The sequence below is a fragment of the Uranotaenia lowii genome, chromosome 3 (genome assembly GCF_029784155.1).
Source record: "Uranotaenia lowii strain MFRU-FL chromosome 3, ASM2978415v1, whole genome shotgun sequence".
Lineage (NCBI taxonomy): Eukaryota > Metazoa > Arthropoda > Insecta > Diptera > Culicidae > Uranotaenia > Uranotaenia lowii.
The window spans coordinates 187,731,327-187,755,556 of NC_073693.1; the positions used below are offsets into that span (position 1 = coordinate 187,731,327).

Consider the following 24,230-nt stretch of genomic DNA (forward strand, 5'->3'; position numbering starts at 1 on the left):
AATGTGTGGCAGGACACATTAAAAATATTTGAAATGCTGAACGGAAGGACTCAGCGAAATGTTAAAAAAAATGTGTGGCAGTACACATGGTACAGTTCATAATTTTTGCTGGACGGAAGGACTCAGCAAAGTTCTGGTGCAATTCTTCATTAAATAAATGTGTGACAGGACACATTAAATAAAGCTAAACATGTGTAAAATTTGTTGAACGGAAGGACTCAGCTAATTATTTGTTCCAATACTAATAAAAAAAAAAAGTATATTTATAGCAAAACACATGAGAAAATGCGATTGTCATCGGAACGATAGTGTGATAGTGTGAGTGGAAACGTACTGTGTGAGAAACGAGGTTATTCTCACCAAAACGGATGACGAACAATTCAGTGAATCTTTAGATGTAATCGATTTAATTTGAAACTGTGGCAAAACACATGGTAAGGTTAGAATTTTCGCTGAACGAAAGGATCTAGCTAATCTTCTGCGGAAAATAACTTTAATAAGAATGACTAGGTATGGAAATTTTATCAGTTGATGTTTATTGAATGGTAATTTTTAATGGTAAATTAGCAGTCGTAGGGAAGAGCAATTTCAATCTAAGCCCTAGCAAAGGCACCAAGACCTGGTTAGCTCAATTCTTCGTCTAGCAACAAGCAGTAAAGTTTGAGACAGCAGCATGACTTTTATAAAAATTAACAGATGGATGTGTAAGGAGAAATAGGTTGAAAATTGTCTGAAAAGTTTGTATTTCCAAGTATTGGTAATATCATGATAATTTCCGAAAATATTCAATGATTATGACTATTTATAAAATTGCTTACCATTTGTAGACCGTTATTACGCTGAAGATTGAGGAAATTAGAAGAGAGGGTGGTAAAAGGCTGTTTTATAAAAAAAAAATTAAAGTATTGTGTAAAAAAAAATCTTATCAAAATGAATTACCCAAGTTTTTAGCATGGCATTTGATGTTTTATTGTGTAGTAAAACACTTCCAGAAAATATGGTGCATGTGTTAGTGAACTGGAAGCAATACAGCAGAAAAAGTTCCAGAACTTAACATCATCATGACTTGTGATAAAACAAACAGAGGTATGCACTTGTAAAAATAAACAGATTCAAACCATTTTTCTGAAAAATGCGAAGGATTTTCCTATTATCTCTTATAAATTTAATTGTTTTTCAAATGAAATATACTCAAACGAAAAAATCGATTTTCTACAGTAAATGCGTTGAGGATTGAGGGAATTCAAGAGTGACTTATAAGACCACTATTAAAATGTCATATCAATAGTATAACCAGTAAAATCTTTTATAAAGAAACTGTATAGAGCAATTATTTGGTGTGATTTTTGTAAAAAAAAAGAAGTATACAAAACGAGCATATCCATCCATATTACCGTACATTATCGCAAAGTGATAAACAAAAGGAAGCGCTCTTTTAAAATTAAAAGAAATATTTTGAGCAAGTATTTATTGGCTAAAGGATGTTGTGTAAGAGTAGAGAGGAGAGCGAATGTGGTAGAAGGATATTGGAAATAAAAATTAATATAAAAATGTCTAGAAATAAATAATTTTCTTAAAAATATATTATTGAAATGAATCATTCTAGTTTTATGAGTTGCACTTGAAGTTTAAATGTAGGAGTAATGACGCGTATAAATGCTTTGCATGTGGAAGTGTTCAGGAAGATCGTTAATTCGAAAATTTAACCAATACTCTGAAGAGTATGAAACGAACTTGGAGAAGCCGAATGTTCCTCAGTTTTGAAACGAACTTTACCAGAACAAGACGCGATTTAATCCGATTAAGGAATCGGTTGTGGTTTTTGTTAGGTGAGGTTGCCTAGCTTGCATGGCTACGACAGGCATTAATAATAGTTTTTATTCTGACGTAGTAGAGCAACGACTACTAAGATACTACAACCTCTCCCTTTTTCTATTCTTTTTGAAATTGATGAAAACCATGAATCTAAGTGAACTTCTTGCCAACGCCTGATCACACGCAGAAGTCCGATCTCAACTTGCACAGTGCAAGAAGATTTCAATCAACAAACCGTCTGACGAAATTATGAAGGTAACCGCAGAATCGAATTCTCGTAATTCGGAATTAGATAACAGTAAGTACAAACGTTGTACAAGTTACAACCGAATACCTCCCAATCGACTAGGCATCAATGATCCGTCATCATTCTTCCCAGCGAGCTACCACTCATCCTGCGCCACATTAAATTAGTGGTGATAAATAAAGGGTATCCACGATGAAATTGCCACACTATGAAATTGCTCTAATTTTTTAACCATAGGGTAGAATTTAATGAAAATTTAGGTGGATTTAGTTCATAGAGCATTGTTTGCATCCTGCAAGTTTTAAAGTCCTGTGATCAAAATTCGCGGAAATGGAGTCGAAAGAACAGCCCGTACGTGATAAAAACTTGCGCATTCATCACGAGAACAAGGACCTCTCGCATCGTTCCATCGCTAAAACGTTGGGAATCGTGAATTCCACGGTGTCGCGAGGAACGATTGACCACCGATCGGAAGCCCAGAAGTGGAGGAAAAAGTATTCCGTACAACACCAAAAATCACAACCGCGTAGTTGGGGCCTTCAACCGACACCCGAACGCCTCCGCTCGGGATGTAGCTAAGAAGCTGCACCTAAGCTGAAGTTTTGTCCAGAAGGCCAAAACGAAGGCTAGGCTTCGAACGTTCAAGGTACAAAAGGCCCCTAATCGCGACGAGAAACAGAACAAGTCCGCCAAAACCCGTGCCAGGAAGTTGTACCTCAACATGCTGACAAAAGTTGAATACTGCATCATGGACGACGAAACATATGTGAAGGTCGAACTTCAAACGGCCAAGGATAAGTTCAGCGTTTTGGAGCATGTACGCACACTTTACTAAAAAATTCCTGGTTTGGCAAGCCATCTTTTTTTTTTTATTAGTTGATCACCCAGGTGGTAAATCCTTTTTACGGATTGCATTCCAAGGCACGGCGAGCCACCGCGTCCCCCCAGTTTGCTACTCTGGGTCCATGGGTGCAATTGGACGACTCATGATACTATGTACCCCTACGCCATAAAATCCACCTGGGGCCTCTGGCCATAATTCCCATCCGGACCTAGCAACGAAGGCTTTACCCATGATGGGAGACCATACTCGCGCAATGCGCTCCACGGCAAATACTCGTTTTATTCGTACTACACCAGCAATTTACGTCCACTCTTTGTCACGATTCACGACTTACGGGTTGGCAGTCCGTTCGCCGCTACTCGTGACTCGAGTCCCACACATTCGGTCTCTTGTCACAATTTGAGCCGTCTTGACCCGTCTCTCCTCGTGACTCAAGACCTCCTCACATTCCTCCTCTTGACACGAATTGAGGCGTCTATACCCACCTCTCCTCGTGTCTCGAGAGCCCTCGATCGTTCCGTCTCTTGACCCAATTCGAGACGAGAACAACTCGCCTCTCCTCGGGTCTGGAGATAACCACTCATATCCTTTTTTCTCCATCTCGACTCTTCGAGACCCAACCTGAGGCCCATCCACTGGGCGCCACATGTCACGGCACAAGGCCCCTCTGTTTGTCGTGAGTCAATCGTATCCGCGAATTGGGGCCAGGAACCTCCCCAAAAGGCAGATCGATCGAAACTCGCCAAACATTTGGTCGTCCCGCATATCGGGGTCGCGACTACCCGATACACGTTACGACCCCTCCCTCTTGCAACTGAGCACTGGTACCAGGGTGCCCAGTCACACCACGTTTTGTCACCCTCGGCACGCAGCTCGTCGCAACTGACTGTACCAAGTGTGACGTGTAGTTCTCTTGGCCGTACATCTACAGCTGGTCACTTCTGTAGACACGTTTCCACTCTGCACCACGGGGAGGTGGAACTACGTCGCAGAGCCATCTGCAAGTGCGGGAAGCGTAGTGCACCTTTAGTGACTCAGAACACGATGAACGGACAGGTGTACATGAAAGAGTGCCTCCAGAAGCGGCTGCTTCCTCTCCTGAAGGCCCACAACGTCCCAACAATCTTCTGGCCGGATTTGGCCTCATGCCACTTCTCCAAGGACGTGCTGAAGTGGTGAACGAACACAAAAACATATAAGATCTCAATGAAACTTGAGGTTTCCTCGAAGAGATTCCTTTTACTTAAATTTAAGCGTACATCTTCCGAGGAAAAGATGGCTAGCATCTTACAAATGCTAAAACAACCAACCCACCGAAAGTGTACTATGTGTGCCTTGACCGTGATTTGATTTCATGCCCGCTGGCTTAGTTAGAAGATTTGAAGGCTATCCTCTACGCCAAGGGCTGCGGCAAGGTATGCGGACAATAAGATCAATATCATGCCGCGAATGTTCAACCCTCCCAACACTCCGGAGCTCCGCACCATCGAGAAGTACCAGTACTTATGAAGCAGCGATTATGAGCAGCACCTTCTTAAACGACCTAAGGTAGTGAAGACAGTCGAGGAACTGAAGAAAAGTTCACATGCAAAAAACGATTGATTCACAGGTTGTGCAGAAACTTATGGCCGGGATTAAGGCCAAGATACGGGCATTTGCGTATTGACTGTAAATAGAATACGAGAAAAATGGTAAAATAAAGTTTAATAGTTATTTTTCAATTCCTGAAAATTTGATGGCAATCGGATGCAAACTCGAATTTTGCGAATGAATTTGGGGGTGGGTTTACGTAGACATTTATTGGAAATCAATGTTAGTTCATTTAAATAAAAAGAAAATTGAAATCTCATTTTAATTATTTTTTATAATTTCCTTATCAATCAGGCTTTACACTCGACTGCATGGTTAAAAATACCACACTTTGGTTAGCTGAAAGCTCTCACAATTCGAGAACCTAATACGCCTCCAGCCAAGGATTTATTCTTGACTGCATGGAAACATCGAATGTTTCCACACTTTGGGCAAATTCCCGTTTTACCGGGTCTTGGCAACATTTCCCACATCTCGAGAACCTTGAGCTGTATCTGAGGTATTCCGCATGGCATCACAAGCTGGCACACACAGTTTCAAATTTTATGAAATTGTTTCAGAGAGATAAGAAAAAAAACTTACCATTGGCCAAGCCATTTCAAAGATCTTAGTTTCCAGTTGCTTGTGGATAACTCTGTATCCTGGATAAGTCCTGGTAAATTTCTGAGGGGCGTTTGAAAAAAATTTTGCTCGTCGCCAATTTGTAGAAACAAGCCTTGCTAGTTTGGAGAACAACTTAATAATGGTTTTTATTCTGACATAGTAGAGCAACGACTACTAAGATACTAAAGTGGTAAGAAACTGTAGTAAACAAAGTGGCGCAATCTGATCCCTTTCGAAATAATGAGCTTGCAACTCTGCTGTAGGGCTGCCATTAAGACTGCTTAGTTTTGCTCGATTGGAATTTCACTGACAGAAAATCAAAAATTCGAATCGTGACATTTTGTCTCTTTGTTTACTATAGGCTCGTTAGTAACCACCCTTCCGAGGTATATCGGCTCAAACGGAAAAAAGATGTGAAATTTTACTTATTTTTGATTTTATCTTACATTATTCTTAGACACATACTAATTGTGGGAAGGGTGGCCGTGCTGCATGTTACGGAATGGTGGAGCTTCGGGGTTGATTGAAGATGGTTGGTTGTAGAGGATGGATCGAATATGGTTGGTTGAAGATGGTTGATTGAAGGTGAAGATGGTTGGTTGAAGAAGGTTGGTTGTAGAGGGTAGATTGAAGATAGTTGGTTGATGAAAGTTGGTTGAAGGGAGTTTGGGTCGTTTGGTTGCCTTAGTTTTCTGTCGGCAACGGTTGGTTACACCTCGAATATTTCCTCGGGCCAAATCGACCGCATTCGACCTCCCGTCCAAGGTGGCTTAGTGAGACGGGTGGCCAAGATGTTTTGTTGTCTCGGCTTGACGGAATTCCTAATAGACGACCCGATACTCCGGTAGACCCGGTAGTCCGCTACGATGGACGTTTGGTCCGGTTCGATGGCCTGATGAACGGATTAAGATAAATGCTGAGTTGCCCAATTCAGATAAACGGCAGGAATCGGCGGTTTCACAATATGGTCCAGCGGATTTGTTTGACGGCTTCGCTAGGTGACTTAGTTAACCGGCTTTCCAGGCTGTGTGGATACTCGGCCCAACGGATCTGGTTTGGGTAGGGACAGATAAGGATGTGTTTTGGATGGCTCACTTGAACACACGTGGTTTCTTGGTTGCTCCTTGGCCGGGCTAATTTCGGAAGAGTTGTAGAGTTTTGACGAGAGTCAGATAATTTTGTCAACCGACGCGTACGCCTTTGCAAATTAACCCAGATTTTCCTCACGGACACGTGGCCGACATAGGAATGGATGGTTGAAAAAATTGACGTTTAGATTGGGCGGTCTGGCCTGCTTGCCTGGATAGGCGGATTGCTGAATCGGTAACTCGGTCGGATGGTTCGGAAAACCAACCTAGCCCCCGGATCTTTGGATATAGAATTTCTTGGGCTTAACCAGGTTGCCCAACCTCGGCACTTTCGCACACGGTCCTCACTTCTTGTTCGCCTCGCGATGAGGAATCGTAAATCGTACCACACTTGTCCGTGTCCGTCGATGACAATTTAATGATGGCCCACCAATGACGTGTCAACTTATCGTTGGGCCATTATCGCAGGTTGGTTGGGTAAGGATGGGATAATAGGGTGACCATGGACATAGTAGCACGTTAGATTGTCACTCTCAAGACGTGCTTTTGGGCATCGCGCCCTCGAACACACCGGCCAGGTTACCATCCGTGTGTGACAGAAGAACGTGAAACCACCATACTTTTTCTGATCTAACAGACAACACAACTTTAGGCACAATTTAGTCCCTACTATATTTACAGAGCCTTTTACAAATGTACATCTGAACTAGAATTTAACTTTATATTATTTTGATTTTATCATTCCTAAACTAACTTTTTTAATATACTCGGGAAGGGTACAAAAATTATAAACAAAAGATTGTTATCAACGGTAACAGTATATATCGATACATACAGGATACATACAAGATTACTCTTTTAAGGCTTTAAAAACAGCGAAAACCAAAGTTTTCGTTTTGAAAATTGTTGTTTTTTTCCACAGGACCAGAATTTTAGCAAATCATTAGATTTATTACAAAACAACCAGCAAAAATATACCGTGGCTAGGGGCCTTGCCACGAGGATTCAAACGCTGGAATTTGTTTGAAATAGGGTATTTCATAAGTTTTGTCTTCCATCAGAAACCATCTGTTCATAGCCTCGGTACCGGCTATACAGCCTACAAGCTCTGGAACTAGCAAAAATTTATTGTTTGAGTTTAGGATTGAATAACTCATAACAAGGCGACACTTTCAGCTTATCGGAGAAAAAATTGTTGGACTTTTCAGCAATCTACACTTAGTTTTTCGTTTATTCTCAAAATTAAAAATTCTGATATGAGACTTGACTTCCCTGATGACCCAAAACCGTAATTGCCGATCATGTGTTTCACAGCAATGCTTGAATTGAAATTTGTGGACATTTCGACAGTGTTTGTATACTTTTCCACCACTCACACACAGTAATTGTTTGAATAATTAACGGTTTTGTCAGCTATCAGTTCGATAATAATGTATTTTGAAGGAAACTGTGTCAAACTATTTTTTTCTTTTTCTCTTGCATTGTGAATATCTTAAAAACGCGTAAATTTTATTTTGAAAAAAATAGTACTTTCCACAGGCAGTAAAATGCTGTCAAAATTTTGTATGTCCGATTACAGGTCGGACTCGATTATCCGGAGTATCGATTTTTTTTCACTCCGGGTAATCGAATCCTCCGGATAATCGAATAAAAAAAATTTTTTTTTCAGTCTGAGGACGTTAAATTGTAATTTTTTTGTGCATTATTTTTGTAAAATGCAGTGGCGTAGCCAGAAATCGTTTTAATAGGAAAAAGGGGTAAAATTATGATAAGAAAAAAAACAAATATGTAATATTAAACAATTACTGGTTATTCCTGTCATTTGACGGATGAACCCTATACGACGCGGCGTGCCGCTTCACGCGCTATTGTGTGACGGGCTTCATTCTGACCAGGCTTCTGCGATTCTCTTGATTTTTGCTCACTTTTTCTCATCTCCTTGTCAAACGCCTGGGAGAAACATGCTTTCTCGCACTTTAAACGATCAAGCAACCCACATTTTGTTGGAGATCATTTCAATCACGCAGTCCCCAATCTCATTTTCGCAGGGAGAAATGTTGTTAGCTTCTCAGTAACTGGCTGAGAAATAAACGACCGAGCAAAGTTGTAAATGCTAAAATGCTGAAAATAATGTGAAACAAATGTGTAAATCTTTAATTACCTCTTTGTTTACAAAATCAGATATAAAAGCATGCCAGAATTATTAAACGTCCCCAACAATAAAGCAGGTTGACAAATTCTGAGGCCAATATTCCATAATTCCACGTAGAAAGAGGACGGTCAAATCACACATTAAAGCTGTCCACGTGATTAAGTGAAACGACCAAATTTCATGTGTAATTTTTTTGTTTTGTTTTCAGAGTCACACACCAACAATACTCTGTCAGTAGAAGAGTGATCATTCGTTTGAGAAAAAATTTCTCCCTGCTCTCTCAGCAGCGGAGGATGAAATGCTCATTAAAAATAAGCTCACAATTATTCGGAACGAAAAAGTTCACTGTCTCCTTTTGTTCAAGATGAGCAAAATGAAGCCTGATTCTGACTCTTGTTTTGACAGTTCATGTTGGTGATTTCATTCTGTGCAATTTCGTCTGTGTGCACTGTGCAAGTAGTGTTTCCGTGCGTTGTTTTCAAACTACATTTTCAAAATTCTGAAAAATGGTGAAAGTTTCACTGCAAGGAAAGAGGAGCAGGATTGTCCCGACGTTTGCCACAAAAGCAAAAATTGTGGAAGATTTCAACAGAGGACTATCCATGATCGAAATTAGGCGAAAATACAATATCGCTGAATCGACTGCATACGATCTGAAGAAGAGCAGATCGCTTTCACCGTTAAGTGAGATCGAGAATTGACCCTTTCGCGATGAACATGTTCTCATATACATTGACACGTACATTGAACACTTTAGATCCTTAGCTCGGCACCTAATTATTGCCGTGTCAAATTTTCAACGCCGACCAGAGCGGACTTTACTTCAAGTGTATCCCTTCGTCAACTTTTGTCAGCGTGAACGAATCATCAGCTCCAGGAAAAAAAGGGAATAAGGAGCGTGTGACGTTCATGCCTTGCACAAATGCTGATGGTTCGTACAAACTTCCACTTATGCTGATTGGAAAGTCAAAACGACCAAGAGCACTGAAGAACGTCCGTGAGCTGCCCGTATACTATGCTTCTTCCAAAAATGCCTGGATGACTCGACAGTTATTTAAGGATTGGTTTTTCAATGAGTTTGTCCCCAAAGTCACGGCATTTTTGGAAGGTGCTAACCTGCAGGTAACGGCCCGCTTAGTTTTGGACAACTGTTCCGCACATTGCAGCACCGACCAGCTTAGAACTGCTGATGGAGCATTCTCTACGACATTTCTACCACCAAACACAGCAGCCTTGTTGCAACCAATGGACCAAAACGTTATCCAGATGGTCAAGTCCAACTACAAGCAAAAGCTTATGCGTGAGATTCTTGGACGCCAAGGAGAATTCGATGACATGGTGAAGCGAATTAGCATCAAGAATTCGATGATGACGATGACATTCCGTTGTCGGTTGTACGTGAACGCTTACTTTCGAACTTTCTATTAAGCAGAAATTTATTGACCAGGACAATGCCGTGCAGGAAGAGGACATGGAGTTTGACGTCCTGAACGACGATGATATTGTAAACGTCGTTTTGAACCCAAACACATCGTTTTACGATTGCAACAATACGGTTTCAACTGTCGAAGGGGCAAATGCGTTATCAGTGTTGGAACCGCATCAGAATGATATGGATGACGATGCTGGAAGCTCTGTTTCACATGGAACAGCTTTATCTGGAATCGATCAAGTAATTGCTTGGGCAGAGGAGAATGGACTACCATTGGAATCACAGTTCCTGCTGCGAGAAGTACGTGGAAATGTTCTAGAGAAAATTATTGATTTACGAAATTTTAATGTTTAATTTTAATTTCTTTTGCAATGTTACTTTCTTTTCTTCTGAAAAGTTATAGTGAAAATTTGATTTTTGTTCTCATGCTTCGTTATTCAATGAATGAATTTGTTTTTAAGCTTAAATAAACGAGAAGTTTCCTGACAAGGAATATAAATTTTATTTTACCAAAATGAGAATGTAACAAAAAAGAATATCAAAAGGGGAACATACTGAAATGACACCCTAGCTTAAGTCCCTCTTTTTCTTGCTACGTTCACGTTTGTACATTTGATCATACTTTGTAAATAAACATACATACACATACACATACACATACATTTCAAAATCCACTCATTTTCAACCGAAGACAATCGATAATTAATTAAACTAGACCCCCTGACCCCCCTAACTCCGTCCAAAGCTGATAAAAATATTATTTTGTGAATTATAGTACTAAATAATTAAAAAAAAACAAAATAAAAGTTTAAAAAAATTATAAAAAAATACTCCGGATAATCGAGTCTAAAATTCCGGATAATCGAGTCTCCGGATAATCGAGTCCGACCTGTACTAGTAAATGAGCTATCAGCAAAAGAAAGTGTCCCATTTCTAAAAAAAACTAAGCTTTAAGCCGGTTGGTTCGGAAACTCGGAGAAGCGGGGTACAAGGTATCAGTAGAATTTATTTCGCGATATCCGGGCCATGAAATCAATTCAAGATCCGGATGTTTCCTGAGTTATGCGCCCGGATGATATGCAACACCAAAAGAAACAGACAGAGCTTTCAATGTATTTCGTATTATCAGAGGTTTCCCTTATACAAGGTGCTCCCTTATAACAAAGCGGGGTTCTATTGGATTTCTAAGCTTGATGAAAACAATTTGTATTTTCAATCGAGTGAAATGCCAGACTCCAAAATGATTTTTTTTAAACTAAAAAATTTAATAAAGAAGATTGATTTTTTTTAAATTTGTGATTCAACGAAGCATTTGTTTATCTTTTTATTCTGGTTGCATTTTCGTTTCGGCCAGACAGCCCGATTCGAAACAGATTGGTACCAAAATATAAAACGCTTTCAAGGTTTCAAAATCTTCACCTCTGTTGTTCAAAAGCAAAAACATACTCCCCCTTTCCACAAATTTGTTATGCACTTCGAAATCGCGAACAAAACACAACACCGGGTGATTTGAAATTCAAAACATCATCATTATTGGAAACCCCAAACAAACTTCATTATTCAAGCTACTTGCTATAATTAAAAGCTATTTTTACCCCACCGCACATTCCATTGTGGGTTAATCCTTTCAGTCGATGAAAGCAGAATGTTGATGGCAGGACCACACCGACCGATGGCGCTGCTGCATTCATTCATCGTCAACAAAAATCTCACCCTTCACCCGATTGGAACAGAATATTTAGAAGAGAGCGGTTGGCGGATGGTTCGCAAATCCTTCCATCTTCCATCGATGATGGCGAAACGATAGGAGTAAGTTGGACTTTACTGATCTGGTAGAACACTGGTATCGTTCTGAAAAACCACCAAACTTTGTGCTTACTCTGCGGCGTTTCTGATAATGGTGATGAGAAAAGCCATAATGAAGCAAATATTGTAGAACGAAAGGCTTTCCAGGTTTATTTTATGTCTGTCACACGACATAATTATTCCCGAATGCAAATGGTATCACCTGAAACTCCGATGTTTGTTGCTCGTTTCTAGCACCGCACCGGGTTTTAAGCTCAACGGGCCTGCATCCGGCCCCGGTCCGATATCAAAAAGTCAGCAGTCCGTTCCGTGTAGCGAGTGAGGAAACGAAAACACAAGTTCCACCACACGACATTGGTGTAAAATCGTGAAAATTGGTGGGAAAAGTTTTATCTCAGCTCTGCCACAATTGGCCCTTCGCTCGTGGGAAAACCACCGGAACCGTAACAGCTTTTTTTTATAACAGGAAACCACTAAGACCAAGCTCGACTGCGGACGTCAACGGATTTCATTCGCGGTAATAAAATAAAGATATTTTATTTTGTGGACCAAATGTTTATCATCAGCTATAGGTAACATCTGAGCGCGTATTGGAGTAAAATGGTTGGTGTAAAACGAAAATTTAGGACTAACTGGGCCAATCGATCGTTTAAGATCAACAACAGCTTTGAGGCGCGTTTTGCCATACGGAAAAGCGTTTTTCCATGCCGATGGAAGATCTCGATAAAATATCGTCGGTTTGTTAGTTTGAGTTATTCAAATTTACTAATTTTATTATAACTGTTGTCAAAATTGCCGAACCTCAAACCGTGCGCCTTTTTATGGTTTTAGGCAAAATTTCTGTGTTTTTGGCAATATTTCCGTAGGGGAGAGTGGGGATACTTGATCCCCTTTTCTTATTTTCACCATATCTTTTTGGAAAAATTTAGCAACTCGCCGTCTTTGACATTTTCTGACAGCTTGTAACTTCAAGTTTCTATGCTCCAAAAATTAGAACGATACTTGAACCCGTTGATGAACAAGAAGCATTTTCGTGGGAGTAAAAAAGTTGCGATTTTTCTGAAGTTAGGGGAGACTTGATCCCCTATTGAAGGAGACTTGATCTTTTATTCAATAAGCCCTAATCCTAGTATACAAATAACAAAAAACCCCAAGATAGAATGTTAATTGACTATTTTGGTCATGTTTGTTCTCATTTTACAATTAATAGCAGACATAAGAAGAAAATTCTATAACTTTATCTCAACGCTATTTACATTGCATACTTAAAGGCGCTATTTTTTATAATTAAGAGAAAATTAATTATTTTCGCTCTTTTCTTCAGACAATTGTTTAATAAATATTAGTTTTTAGATAAATATAAGTAATTTCGTAATCAGCAATCATAACGATCAATTCAGAAGAAGAATATGCCGTTTGGAAGGGGGATCAATTATACCCAACTCTAGGGGATCAATTGTACCCATAATCAACATTTTAGAAAACTTTTTCTGAAAAAAGTTGAGAGTTTTCCATTACTTTGAAAATATGGCATTATGTAGTTCATTTTACGCTCGAACGATTGATACATTGGAACAAATATTTTTTTCATAATTTTCCCATGTAAGGAACATTTTAAAGTGATGAAAAAAGATCTTCAAGTTACATTTTGTGAATTTTTTCAAAAGAAGTTCAATTACTCAAACAATTATTTTGTTAAAATTTTTTAAACTACAAGCATTGTTATTTTGCTCATTTTTGCACATTTTTCTAGAACATTTGATCTTTGTAAGACATTCCAGTTTCGAGATATAGCTAATGGATCAAGTATCCCCAGGGATCAAGTATCCTCATTCTCCCCTATAATTTCATTGCAAATGCTAGAAATTGATAACTTTCATACGAAAAAGCTGAAGTTTTATAAAAATTTATTTGTTTTTTTATTTTATTTTATAGAATAAAACAAAAGTTAGGGTTGCCATATTATGGAGGCAGATCATCCAAAAGAAAAACTTTATCAAATCTGTTTTGAGATCTTCATTTCTCTCTAAAAAGTGTAAAAAAGAGCTTAAATTCGAATTTTAAATGATAAACATCATATATTTATTCTATTTAACCTTATTTTAGGATAGCGACTTTTTACAAACATGATGGGGGCACACAAAGACACTCTCTTATTCCACTTTCTAATCATCATGAAACCATCATAAAAGCTTAAATTTGTTTTAACTTTTCTAGTTCATTTGAATAAGAAATAAAAACCATCCAAGTTCTTGTTTTGAGCTTCTTTAAGAATAATTTTTGAAAGTCAAAATATTACATCAAAAGGTATCAAAACCTTGTTTGAATTTTTAAAAATTTTTTTAGTTGGTTTTTTTCATAAAATTCTTTCTTGCCATATGCTCAAAGCGTATCACCCTCAAAATGCATTGATAATATATGTTGTCTTGTAAGCCATTTCGTCAAACGGCCGTAGGCGCATTTAACCCGACAGGCCCATTTAGTTAACCTTTCTCCAAAAGATTTTAGTCTGAAACTGAATCTGAAATCTGAATCTGAAATCTGAATCTGAAATCTGAATCTGAAATCTGAATCTGAAATCTGAATCTGAAATCTGAATCTGAAATCTGAATCTGAAATCTGAATCTGAAATCTGAATCTGAAATCTGAATCTGAAATCTGAATCTGAAATCTGAATCTGAAATCTGAATCTGAAATCTGAATCTGAAATCTGAATCTGAAATCTGAATCTGAAATCTGAATCTGAAATCTGAATCTGAAATCTGAATCTGAAATCTGAATCTGAAATCTGAATCTGAAATCTGAATCTGAAATCTGAATCTGAAATCTGAATCTGAAATCTGAATCTGAAATCTGAATCTGAAATCTGAATCTGAAATCTAAATCTGAAATCTGAATGCCTTTAACCTTTCATTTCATGATTTTTTATTTTTTCTCGAAAAAATTCTCAATAGTGCGCAATGATGAGTACATGAAGGGAAAAATAATGAAAAAATATTATTTTCACATATTTCGGTTATTTAGCAAAAATATTAATTGTTGCAAATTTGCAACAACATGAAACGGTTATACCTTTTTGTTCTTCATACAAGACAATAAGAAATATATGCTAACTCCTAATTTCTTTTGCACTAATCATAATTTTATCATAAAAACTTCGTAGATCTAGATTTTTGGACACCGTGAGAGTTTAGAATTTAGCTGGGAGTAGCTATATTTGTCGTTTATCCACCATGGGTGCACGGATTCACCGCAGTTTCTGCCTAAGTAAGTGCACATGCACATGCATTCTTCGATTATTAAGTTCGACAAATCTCCAATGCAGCGTACATCATATACGGACCCCATGGCTTCGTATGAACTGTTATGGAGTGAATGTATTGCGTGTTTTGATGTAGGTATATTTTGGAAGAACAAGTCAATCAGGTGGGCTAGTTTAATTATGGGTATTCCGGCATCCGTGTAAATACCTGGCCAGCTGGCAAGTGATTGAACATTCCTATTATATAGTCAGATATAGGATGAAATACATCTAACCTGTCAGTCTATGATTTTGAAAAGAACATTTTTTTTAATTCAAATTTGAAAATGATTTAAAAATCTTAATTAAGAGCATTTTTCGTCGATTCATTATTAGAAGCCGATCATACTTTAGAAAAAACAATGAGCATTGTTTTATTCAATCAAATCATTCATTGTGTCTCTATGAAAACAAGCACAACAATACTTCAAACCTCGGATATCGAATGTAGGTGGATAGTTCTGAACTTTCAAATCGAAAAATAAAAAAAAATGTATTTGTTATTTGTAATAAGATTTTAAAACTCTCTGGATCAAGCCCCGTACTTGAGTTTAAATAATAAAGGATTAAGATAAGATTATTGAAAATTTACAGTTTCAATACAGTGAATTTTAAAATTTACCTCATAAAAGTGAAAAAAAAATCTTTTCATCAACAACTTGTTCGATAACTTTTCTTGATTAGCATGCAGTTTATTAGATCAAAAGAATAAAAAATTCAATATATTTTTATGAGTGTCTTATAAAAATTGAATGGTAAATTTTGAGTTTATGATGTAAATTTTTTTTTCAAACTTTAAACTATATTTGGTTATATTTTCTGATTTATAGAAATTTTTCTCATACTTTTGCGATTGTACGAAAACTAAAACTTTATGCAAAATATATGTAAAACGAGAAAAAGAAAACTTTGTAGCGCGTTTTCTCGAAAACAGTTTTGAGGCACTTAGACCCTTTTGGCTTAGGGCCTCATATGTCACTTTATGTAAAGCGTTTTAAACTGTTATCCCCAATATATGTTTTCCCGTTCAATATTTTGGAACTCTTGAAAATTTGTGTATGCTTCTATACTAAATTATGAACATCTGACTTTTTTATATTAAAAATATGTATTTGTTATAGCAACGGGCGTGGAAAAAAATCAATAAAATGTGTATTACATACCTACGCTAAATCTTGAGTTAGTTTATATTTCGGGACCGTCCTAGTTTTCGATTTGCTAAATTTAGAACTTTCAACAAAGTTTGCTGATTTTGATAACGATTTAATGCTAACATTTAATTTTTTTACCTCGGTGGCCCTCGTGAGCTGAGGGGAGAGGGGGGGGGCAACCCCACTTCCCCCACCACCATCCTCTTAATACGACCTTAACATGATAAAAAATCGTTTGTAACGAGAACACTTTACCAGGAAACAAACACACTGTTTAAACGATGCAAGTTTCGGAAACACACTATGAAACCCATATACTTAGCTAGGGTGCTACCGTTGCATGATGTTGCAAATTTGCAACAATTATTGAAAAACCATTATATCAGAGAAAAAAACAAAAAAAAATCCTCAATTTGTGTTTATTATGTGAATTACTTTAGTGGGAATACGAAAATATTTTTTTTTGAGTCGAAAAAAAATTTCTCAATGTGAATTAGACTAGGCCAAAAATTTGAAAAATAAGTCTTTTTCCACATTCTATATTTTTCAGATTCAAGTTGGTCTTTTTTGTACCTGTATACTCTGAAAGTCATTTTTTTCTAATTGAACGTGATCTTGAAGTTAGAAATGTTAATTCCATCGAAAAAAAAAGACTTTTATGCTAAATGCGAAATTTGGAACAGTTTTAATTAATTATTGCAAATTTGTTACTTTATGAAACGAAGGGTTAAGGCCTTAATTCTAAAACAGGTTTGGGAATTCGCGAACCTTCATTGATAAAGTGAAACTATCAAAAGTGTGACTCGCCAAGAAAACTCCATCTTCTAAGAAAAATTCAATCAATTTTCTTGGCAAAATTTCTGCTTAACAACAGCGTGCACCACTAAGTGCTGCATTCATTCCCATGGCTGCATCGCATCTCGCTTTGCTATTTGCTGCTCCTATTGATTCTTGAGCTGTGATGACCGAAATGTATACTTGGAAATGCAAAAAAGCAATCACATCAATATTCAAGAGATTGCCATCATTTATAATACGTTTTCATCCGGTTTGCTCTATACCCAAGTCGATCCAGCATTTCCAGTCAGCCAGCACTCCCGTTGACTGAACTGAAATGACAGCTGGACTTTTTGGTCTCGATATTTAAGCCGCTTTCGGTCTCACTCGACTTACCCCCACGGGCTTCGCGAAGACCCAGAACAAACCATCAGGTCAGATCCCATCCCGTCTGTTCCCGTTCGGTGCGCATTTCCATCTCGCAAATTCCTGCATTTTACGAGATTACCCTCTTCAGCTAGAAAGCACACAATACACAGAGGGCAGAGCTTTTTTTGCCACTTTGCCACTCGACTGCTCGGAAAAATGATGTTTCTAGATTAAATCGTGTGGCACTGGCTGCCCTTCACTCAAAATTTCTCGAATGATCTTTCTTACATCAGTCAATCGACGACGGCTAGAGGAGGTTGGAAAATATGTTTTGGTTAAAAAAAGGACACGAACCGTGAACCGATATGGCTATCAATATGGATTCCTCTTTCGGTAATCGGGTAAACGCAATATACCAATAAGAAACGAATGAAACTTGCTTTGAATATTGTTTACAGTACAAACACACACAATAGGATGAGAAAAAAAACGAAAATACATGCTTCGGGAAAAAAATCTGTAGATCAGCTACGAAATGCTAAAAAAAAATCAATTAGTGTCCAAGAAAGCTAAATTTAGAAAGTAATTTTTTTTTTAAATTTATTCCTTAGTATGTATAATAAAATCACATTTGTTGGTCAATCTTCTAGCTCTAAATGGAAACTAAAACTTTGACTATCAATTCTATCATCACATTGATCTATGAAACTGATATAATTGCTAAGATATTTCAATATGTTTGTTTTCTTCTGTTTATTCATATTTGGCAACACTGGTTGTAGGAGCTCCTGGAATGTCCAAAGTTTCCTGAAGTTAATGTTTCAGTTTTTGCTGTAGAACGTTGAAGGCATCATTCAATCTGCTGCATTCGCTATATTTGTGGCATAGTGTTTCAACCTGCGCCCCACAGTGTGCACAGCTCTCATCGTCAGCTCTTCGGAGAACAAACAGCAGTTTTCGGCATTCGGATATTTCGTTGGCCAGGATGTAGAGTTTGGCTCTCTGTTTGTAAGAGAGTCTTCGGCAAGCAATATTTCTCCATATCTTACTCCACTCTATAGTGGGGTTGTTTCGCTCAACTTTCGGTTGGTCTGTTAGAGACAAAAGGTGGTCTTAGATAAGTCTGGCCGAAGAGTTTTGTTGTATGTTTCTTGGAAGATCCTGCATGGCTTGAGATACTATGGCTACATCAGGAAGACTGGTCGGAGTCGGTCGGATACGGTCAACTAACAATGATTTATAAATGCTGTCGAGTTCTAGGATGTGTCTGTTGACCAGTAACGATTTTGCATTCATCATTGGTAGGTGGAAATTAAGGCCTCCTTTTTCTACTGGTCGTGCCAGTTGCTGAATTGGGACACGAGCAGAGTATCCGCGCCATAAGAAGCTACCACGAGTAGCTGTAACTTTTGCCATATGATATGAGTTCGGGAGAACGATTGACGATAGGAACCATATTTTCGAGTTAATGTACGTGTTGAGAAGATATACTTTTTGGTGCAGTGTAAGCAGTCTCATAGAGTGGAGCCATAGATGTTGAGCAACTTTAGAAACTACTGTATCCCAATTTTTGCGGATCATGCGGATTTTCATCGAGTTCGCGAAATACACCCCTAATACAATCAAGAAACGTTTATTGTGTCATTGTTTATGTAGCCTACGTCAATAGCGACAGTTTTTGCTAGGTTAAATTTGGCACCTGATACAGGCCCAAAATTGTTGAACAGCTCATTGATCCTCTCGATTTGCTCTCGTGTTTTAACCAGAATACTGATATCATCAGCATACGCCACTACAAGGTCTTGACCGCAGACTCTCTCAATCCTTTGAAGGAGAGGGTGTAGGTGTATGACGAAAAGGTGCATCGACAGTGGATCTCCCAGACGAACGGATCTGCCGATGCGGAAGGGTGTTGATAATCTCCCGTTGACGAGAAGACGAGACGAAGACATTTCGAAAATACGAGATACAAGGTCTACAAAATCACGATTAAAACCGAGCGAGCACATGGTGTTGTGAAGATATTGGTGTGATACCCGATCAAATGCTGATTCCAGGTCAAACGATATTAGTTTTCCTCTCTTTTTATTTTCGATAAGATAGGAAATGCAATCTTTAAGAGACAGCGTTGCCTGAAAGATATTTCGACCGAAATTCGAGCATTTTTGGCTACTCGTGAGAATGTCATTTTGTTTCATTATTTTCTCTAGTCGGAGTTTGAGTATACGAGCGAAAATTTTGTAGTCGTTGTTAAGTAAAGAAATTGGTCGGAAGGAGTGAGCTGTATCATCGCTGTTCTTTTTTTTTTACTAAAACTATCACACCATCCAAAAATTCTTATGGAAATGCTCCGGTAAGTGCTTCGTTTAGTATCAAGTTAAGCTCCCGATGAAGAATATCGAATGCCCGAAGATAGAATTCTCTAAGTATCCCATCTGGGCCTGGAGATTTCTTTGGCGCGGATGTCTTAAGTGCCTCCCAGATTTCGACGGTGTTTATTTCGTGGGTACTTACTAGATTTGCCTCGTTGTTTTCCGGAATTACTCGTTCGCAGTTGAAAGTGTTGTGTTGGCCATGGGGTTGGTTTCCGTCATACAGCGTCTTGTAGTAGTCCAGCAGGTGATCATGGATTTGCACAGGTTCCTCGATAACATCGCCCGTTTTGTTGCGTACCTTGGATATGATGGTTTTTTTTCTACGTCGCTCTCCCAGGTGAAAAGTTGAAAATGGTTCGCCGAGTTCGTGTGTCTCATTGGTTCTTATGAACATCCCAGAAAACTGCCGTTGATGAGTGAGCATTTGTGCTTTAATTTTGTTTATTGTAGCTATCATAGTGGGGTCATGGTAAAATGAATCATACGCTTGTTGAAGGAGGGCGTACAAACGTTGTTGTTCTTGATAAAACATCCTGGAGGCGAGTTTCGATTTCCATAGGAAGAAGTTTTTAATTTTAGATTTTGCGTAGACAATCCACCAAGATAGCCAGGAGTCATAGTTGCGGCGTTGACGAGTCCAAAATTGCGATTGGACTTGTAGCTCCATCATGTTTTCGTTCGTTAGAAGGTGTGGGCGGAGAGACCAATACCCCCGTCCATGGGCTGTGCCAATTGAAGGAAAACATAGACGTGCCGTAACGGCTTTGTGGTCGGAAAAACAACACACATGCGTTTGTGTTGCGCGCAGGTGCTGTCGAAGTCCAAGACTAGTGTAGATGCGGTCCAACCTCGCTGAAGAGTTGTGAGAGACGTACGTGTGGCCCGCTTCGTTTGAGCGTAGTTGTACCCAGAGATCTTGTAGTTGTAGTTGTTGTATAATTTTGTTTGAAGAGCTGGGCTGGTATTTATACCTGTGGCATCACATGGACGCATTACGCTGTTAAAATCTCCTGCGAGGATGGTGTGCTCGGTACGGTGCCGGAGATAATATGGATTCGTGTAGTTGAAAAAACGTTCCCTCTCAGCTCGATGGACTGAACCAGAGGGAGCGTATACGTTTCACAGAGTTGTTTTGTTCACGCGTGCAGAGATGAGTCGGCTATCAAGACTTCTCTCCACATGAGAGAATCGGATGTGATCTTTAAGGGCAATGGCAGTTCCCCTTCGTGTGTGATCGACGTTACATAGCACAGTGTATCCTGGTAGTGATAGTTCCGTGTTTTCCACTTCTTGCAAGAAGATGATATCCAGATCCATGACATGAGCGAAGGTTCGAAGGGCATTGATTTTAGTGGTACTTGTGATCGTGTTGATATTTAGCGTTGCGATGTTATAGCTGACAAGATCCATGTTGGTAGTTACTCCACATCAATAGTTCCGTCAGCCCCGCTGGGAGTATCGTGTCGTGTTTTTTTCGTTTGAGGTCTACGAGTACGTGAGCTGCTGGACGAGGTAGTTGAATCGTCTGTTTCGCTGCCATCGGGGTGTTTACGATGCTGGAACGGTTGAAGTGGTCAGTTCTGCTTCTTTGTACTAACAGTTTTTTGTTTTGTGCACAGGGAATTCCGTTGTGTACAAATTCATCGCAGTATTTGCAGGTTTGTCTTTGGCGTTTGTAGCTTACGGCAGCCTGTTCGGCGTTGATGGTTACGATCGAAGGGATGTTGGTATTTACGATCACTCTGGCAATTCGTATGCCAGTTCGTCCCACAGTAGGTCTCTAACAGAGAGAACTTCGTCATACGACGACATGAAGTCAGCAACGTGCTCGTTAGAAACGTCTTCGGAGAGATCGAAGATTCGCACCTCTACAGCTCCGACTTCCATGACGATGCGGAGCTTTTGAGGCTTGCCATCCACGATGCACTCATGTTTGTTGTCGTGCTGCTCTACAACACGTTCAGCTGTTTCGAGGTCAGTGACCTTAACAAACACGCAAGCTAGGCGCTTGCTAGGTTGGATCATCAACACATTTTCGCGGGTAAGTTCGAGTTGATTTTTAATGAACTTATGGATATCGTCATAAGACGGCGGTTTCGGAAGGTTCGCAAGATCAATGCGAAAGGTATTCTCGCGGCGCCCCATTTTGAAATGAAGACTTCGCGGTGAAAGAAATTTGTGAAGAAACTATGCACGTGATAGACTTCCGGAGCTAGATCAAAAACACGACCTTATCGCTCGGAAGACGAGCGCAAACTGCGAACTTTATCATGAATGATAAAAAAAATCACCTTGACCAGGAATCGAACTTGAGTCTACTGATTACCTCTTCGACACCTTACCAATAGGCCAAATCGTCAGATGTAACAAGTTAAGCTGTAGTTCTATTATTCAGTTGACTTCATCGAGTCGAATTCGCTGCTAGATTCCCCGGCATCGTGCCTCGATTAATGGTGCTTATACTGGGGGGGATTCTCATTATGCCCCTACAGTGACAGGTTTTCAGTTTTCGGCAAAAAATTTTAAAATGCGTTTTTAAATGTTTTTATCTACTTTTTCAAGTTTCATCCAATTAGGCAATAGACTATTTGAGTGTCTGAATACGAAACAATGATGTAATTCACAAATTACAGCTGATCTCTATGGTTAAATACGCGTTTTCCTCAAGGTGGTCATTATGCCCTTATCTCCCCTAAATAAATGGAAGCTAAATGTTATTTTCTGTTTAATTTTTTTTTGCTTATCGGCCAAAAATCTGCCGAGCAAATTGCGGCAGCTGTAGCATGCCACTCAGCGCCTGTTTATCGTGTGAAACGTTGTCTTCTTGATAAACCATGTCCACGGAAGCCGGAGAGTGGAAGACCTCGCACGCACTGTTAAAGTGTTAAATTCTTCAAAACGGGCGAAATTCTATCAACCCGAGAATGTTGTTTTTTAACAAGATGAAGCCCATGCCATACATCGAAACGGACTCAAACCTACCGGGGGAGAAGTTGGAATTTTGGATAGATCTTTGGCCTCCAAGCAGTCAGAATTTGAACCCCCTCGATGTATGATTGATATGTATGTTCAAACGAAGGCTTGTGGACCCCCTCGCCCAAGTTTCGATGTTCTGAAGGCTTCATTCTCTGAGGTGTGGGTTTCAATGTTAGAGGCTTATATTGTGAAGGTATGATGCCGATTCAAATCTCGCCTGGTGAGAGTAGTTGAGAACGAAAGTGGGCACATCGATTGATTGTTTCCTAATGTTTTATCTACATACATACCTGAGTGAGTAAACAAGTATTTCAATAATTGTAACATAAGAAAACGTGTTCTTGAACTTTGATGACAGATTTTTGCAATGTATTTATGGGTCATACTGTAGCTGCAGACCCAGGTTTGAGTTTTTGAAAGTAAATGTTCAACAATTTCATATATCCAACGGCAGTTTAAATAAAATTTAAGTTCTTGTCTAAATAAAACCACGCCTGAGTATATGCAAACTCTTCTAGTTGATTTTCTGAAACGTCTTGAAATCAACACACCCAACAGCACCCAATTTCAATTTGCATGCTGACAAAGTTCATCTCCAATCAAAACTGAGTTCCACTGATGGGCGACCAAACTTTTTCAATCACGACCCAGAGTCGCCAAAAGTTATCAAGCTCATTTGTTTTCGCTTTGAGTGTGAATGATAAACCTGACAGCTGGGCATTTCGGATGCATTCGGCATTAAATATTTCAAGGTAAACGACAGGAGGTTGATTTGTGACTGGTGAATGTAGGATTGTTGTGAACGTTTCAGCTTTTTAGGCAAAATATTGTTATAAACAGCACATCTACTGAATGTCCTACATTTCGGCCATGAGCTTGGTAAGCATCAGGGAAATTCCAAAAATTTATTGTATTCAAGAAATTGTTTCTTGCTTTACATCTTAAATGTGTTGAACGTGTACTGTTTGTGTTTATCGCTTTTCTTGCGCATTTTTTGTTTGATTTTCCGAACCTTTTTTTAACACATTAAGGATTGCAAAGAAATTCAAGCCCGAGACAGTGGTCGGAAAATCGCTCAAGAAAAGCAATCAGGAATGGTTTCTAGCTAGAATGATGCTACCTCCGAGTGCTGTGATACGCACGTGGTAAAAGTACCCATTGAATATATGTCGAAAATCAACACTAACTTGATACAAGAAGATATACCATGCCCCACCGGAGGCTACCGTTGCTATTCGTCACGTGGCTAATCGACGGTGATCGACATACTTGGTGATACATTTTGAACGTCGCTCCCTCAATCATTCCCGAACGTCTATCCTCGCATCATTGTTGATAATGCTCGTTATTGATAGACGATCATTAATGTTTCAAAAGGAAAAATCTGAATAAATACCAAGACCACATGTTCAAAAAAGCTGTAGCACTTGCTGGACAGTTCATTGCGGTTACCTAGTCATGATTTTGTCCTTCTAGGCAAAACGAAAAATAAAAAATCATCTGATAGCCTACATAGAACGCTCAGAACTGATACATATCAGTTATGATCCTAAAGGTTGAAAGTCGTTAGGGGAAGGAAATCAGCATCGAGACGTTCGTTGCTGATAGTCTGCGTCCTTTTTTACCTCATCATGTATCGCAAAAGTGTTTCAAATACAGAAGCGTCGTTGTCATACATGATTGTTTGTATGATTTGGTTGAAGA

The 24,230-nt window shown here is 39.0% G+C and overlaps 1 protein-coding gene across 1 annotated transcript; it reads left to right on the forward strand.

The window, feature by feature from the left end:
* The first annotated feature begins 2,810 nt into the window (after positions 1 to 2,810).
* Positions 2,811 to 14,746, forward strand: LOC129752942 (jerky protein homolog-like). Its single transcript, XM_055748735.1, has 4 exons — positions 2,811 to 2,879; positions 9,150 to 9,737; positions 9,787 to 10,071; positions 14,741 to 14,746. The coding sequence occupies exons 1-4, from the start codon at positions 2,811 to 2,813 to the stop codon at positions 14,744 to 14,746; spliced, it is 948 nt and encodes a 315-aa protein (XP_055604710.1).
* Positions 14,747 to 24,230: the final 9,484 nt, after the last annotated feature.

Bases quoted from the DNA above. Each gene is read 5' to 3' on its own strand.
- LOC129752942 (XM_055748735.1), top strand. From the start codon at position 2,811: ATGGACGACGAAACATATGTGAAGGTCGAACTTCAAACGGCCAAGGAT. The intron at 2,880-9,149 runs GTACGCACACTT...AACGCCGACCAG, and splicing joins AGTTCAGCGTTTTGGAGCAT to AGCGGACTTTACTTCAAGTG. The intron at 9,738-9,786 runs GTGAACGCTTAC...TTTATTGACCAG, and splicing joins CATTCCGTTGTCGGTTGTAC to GACAATGCCGTGCAGGAAGA.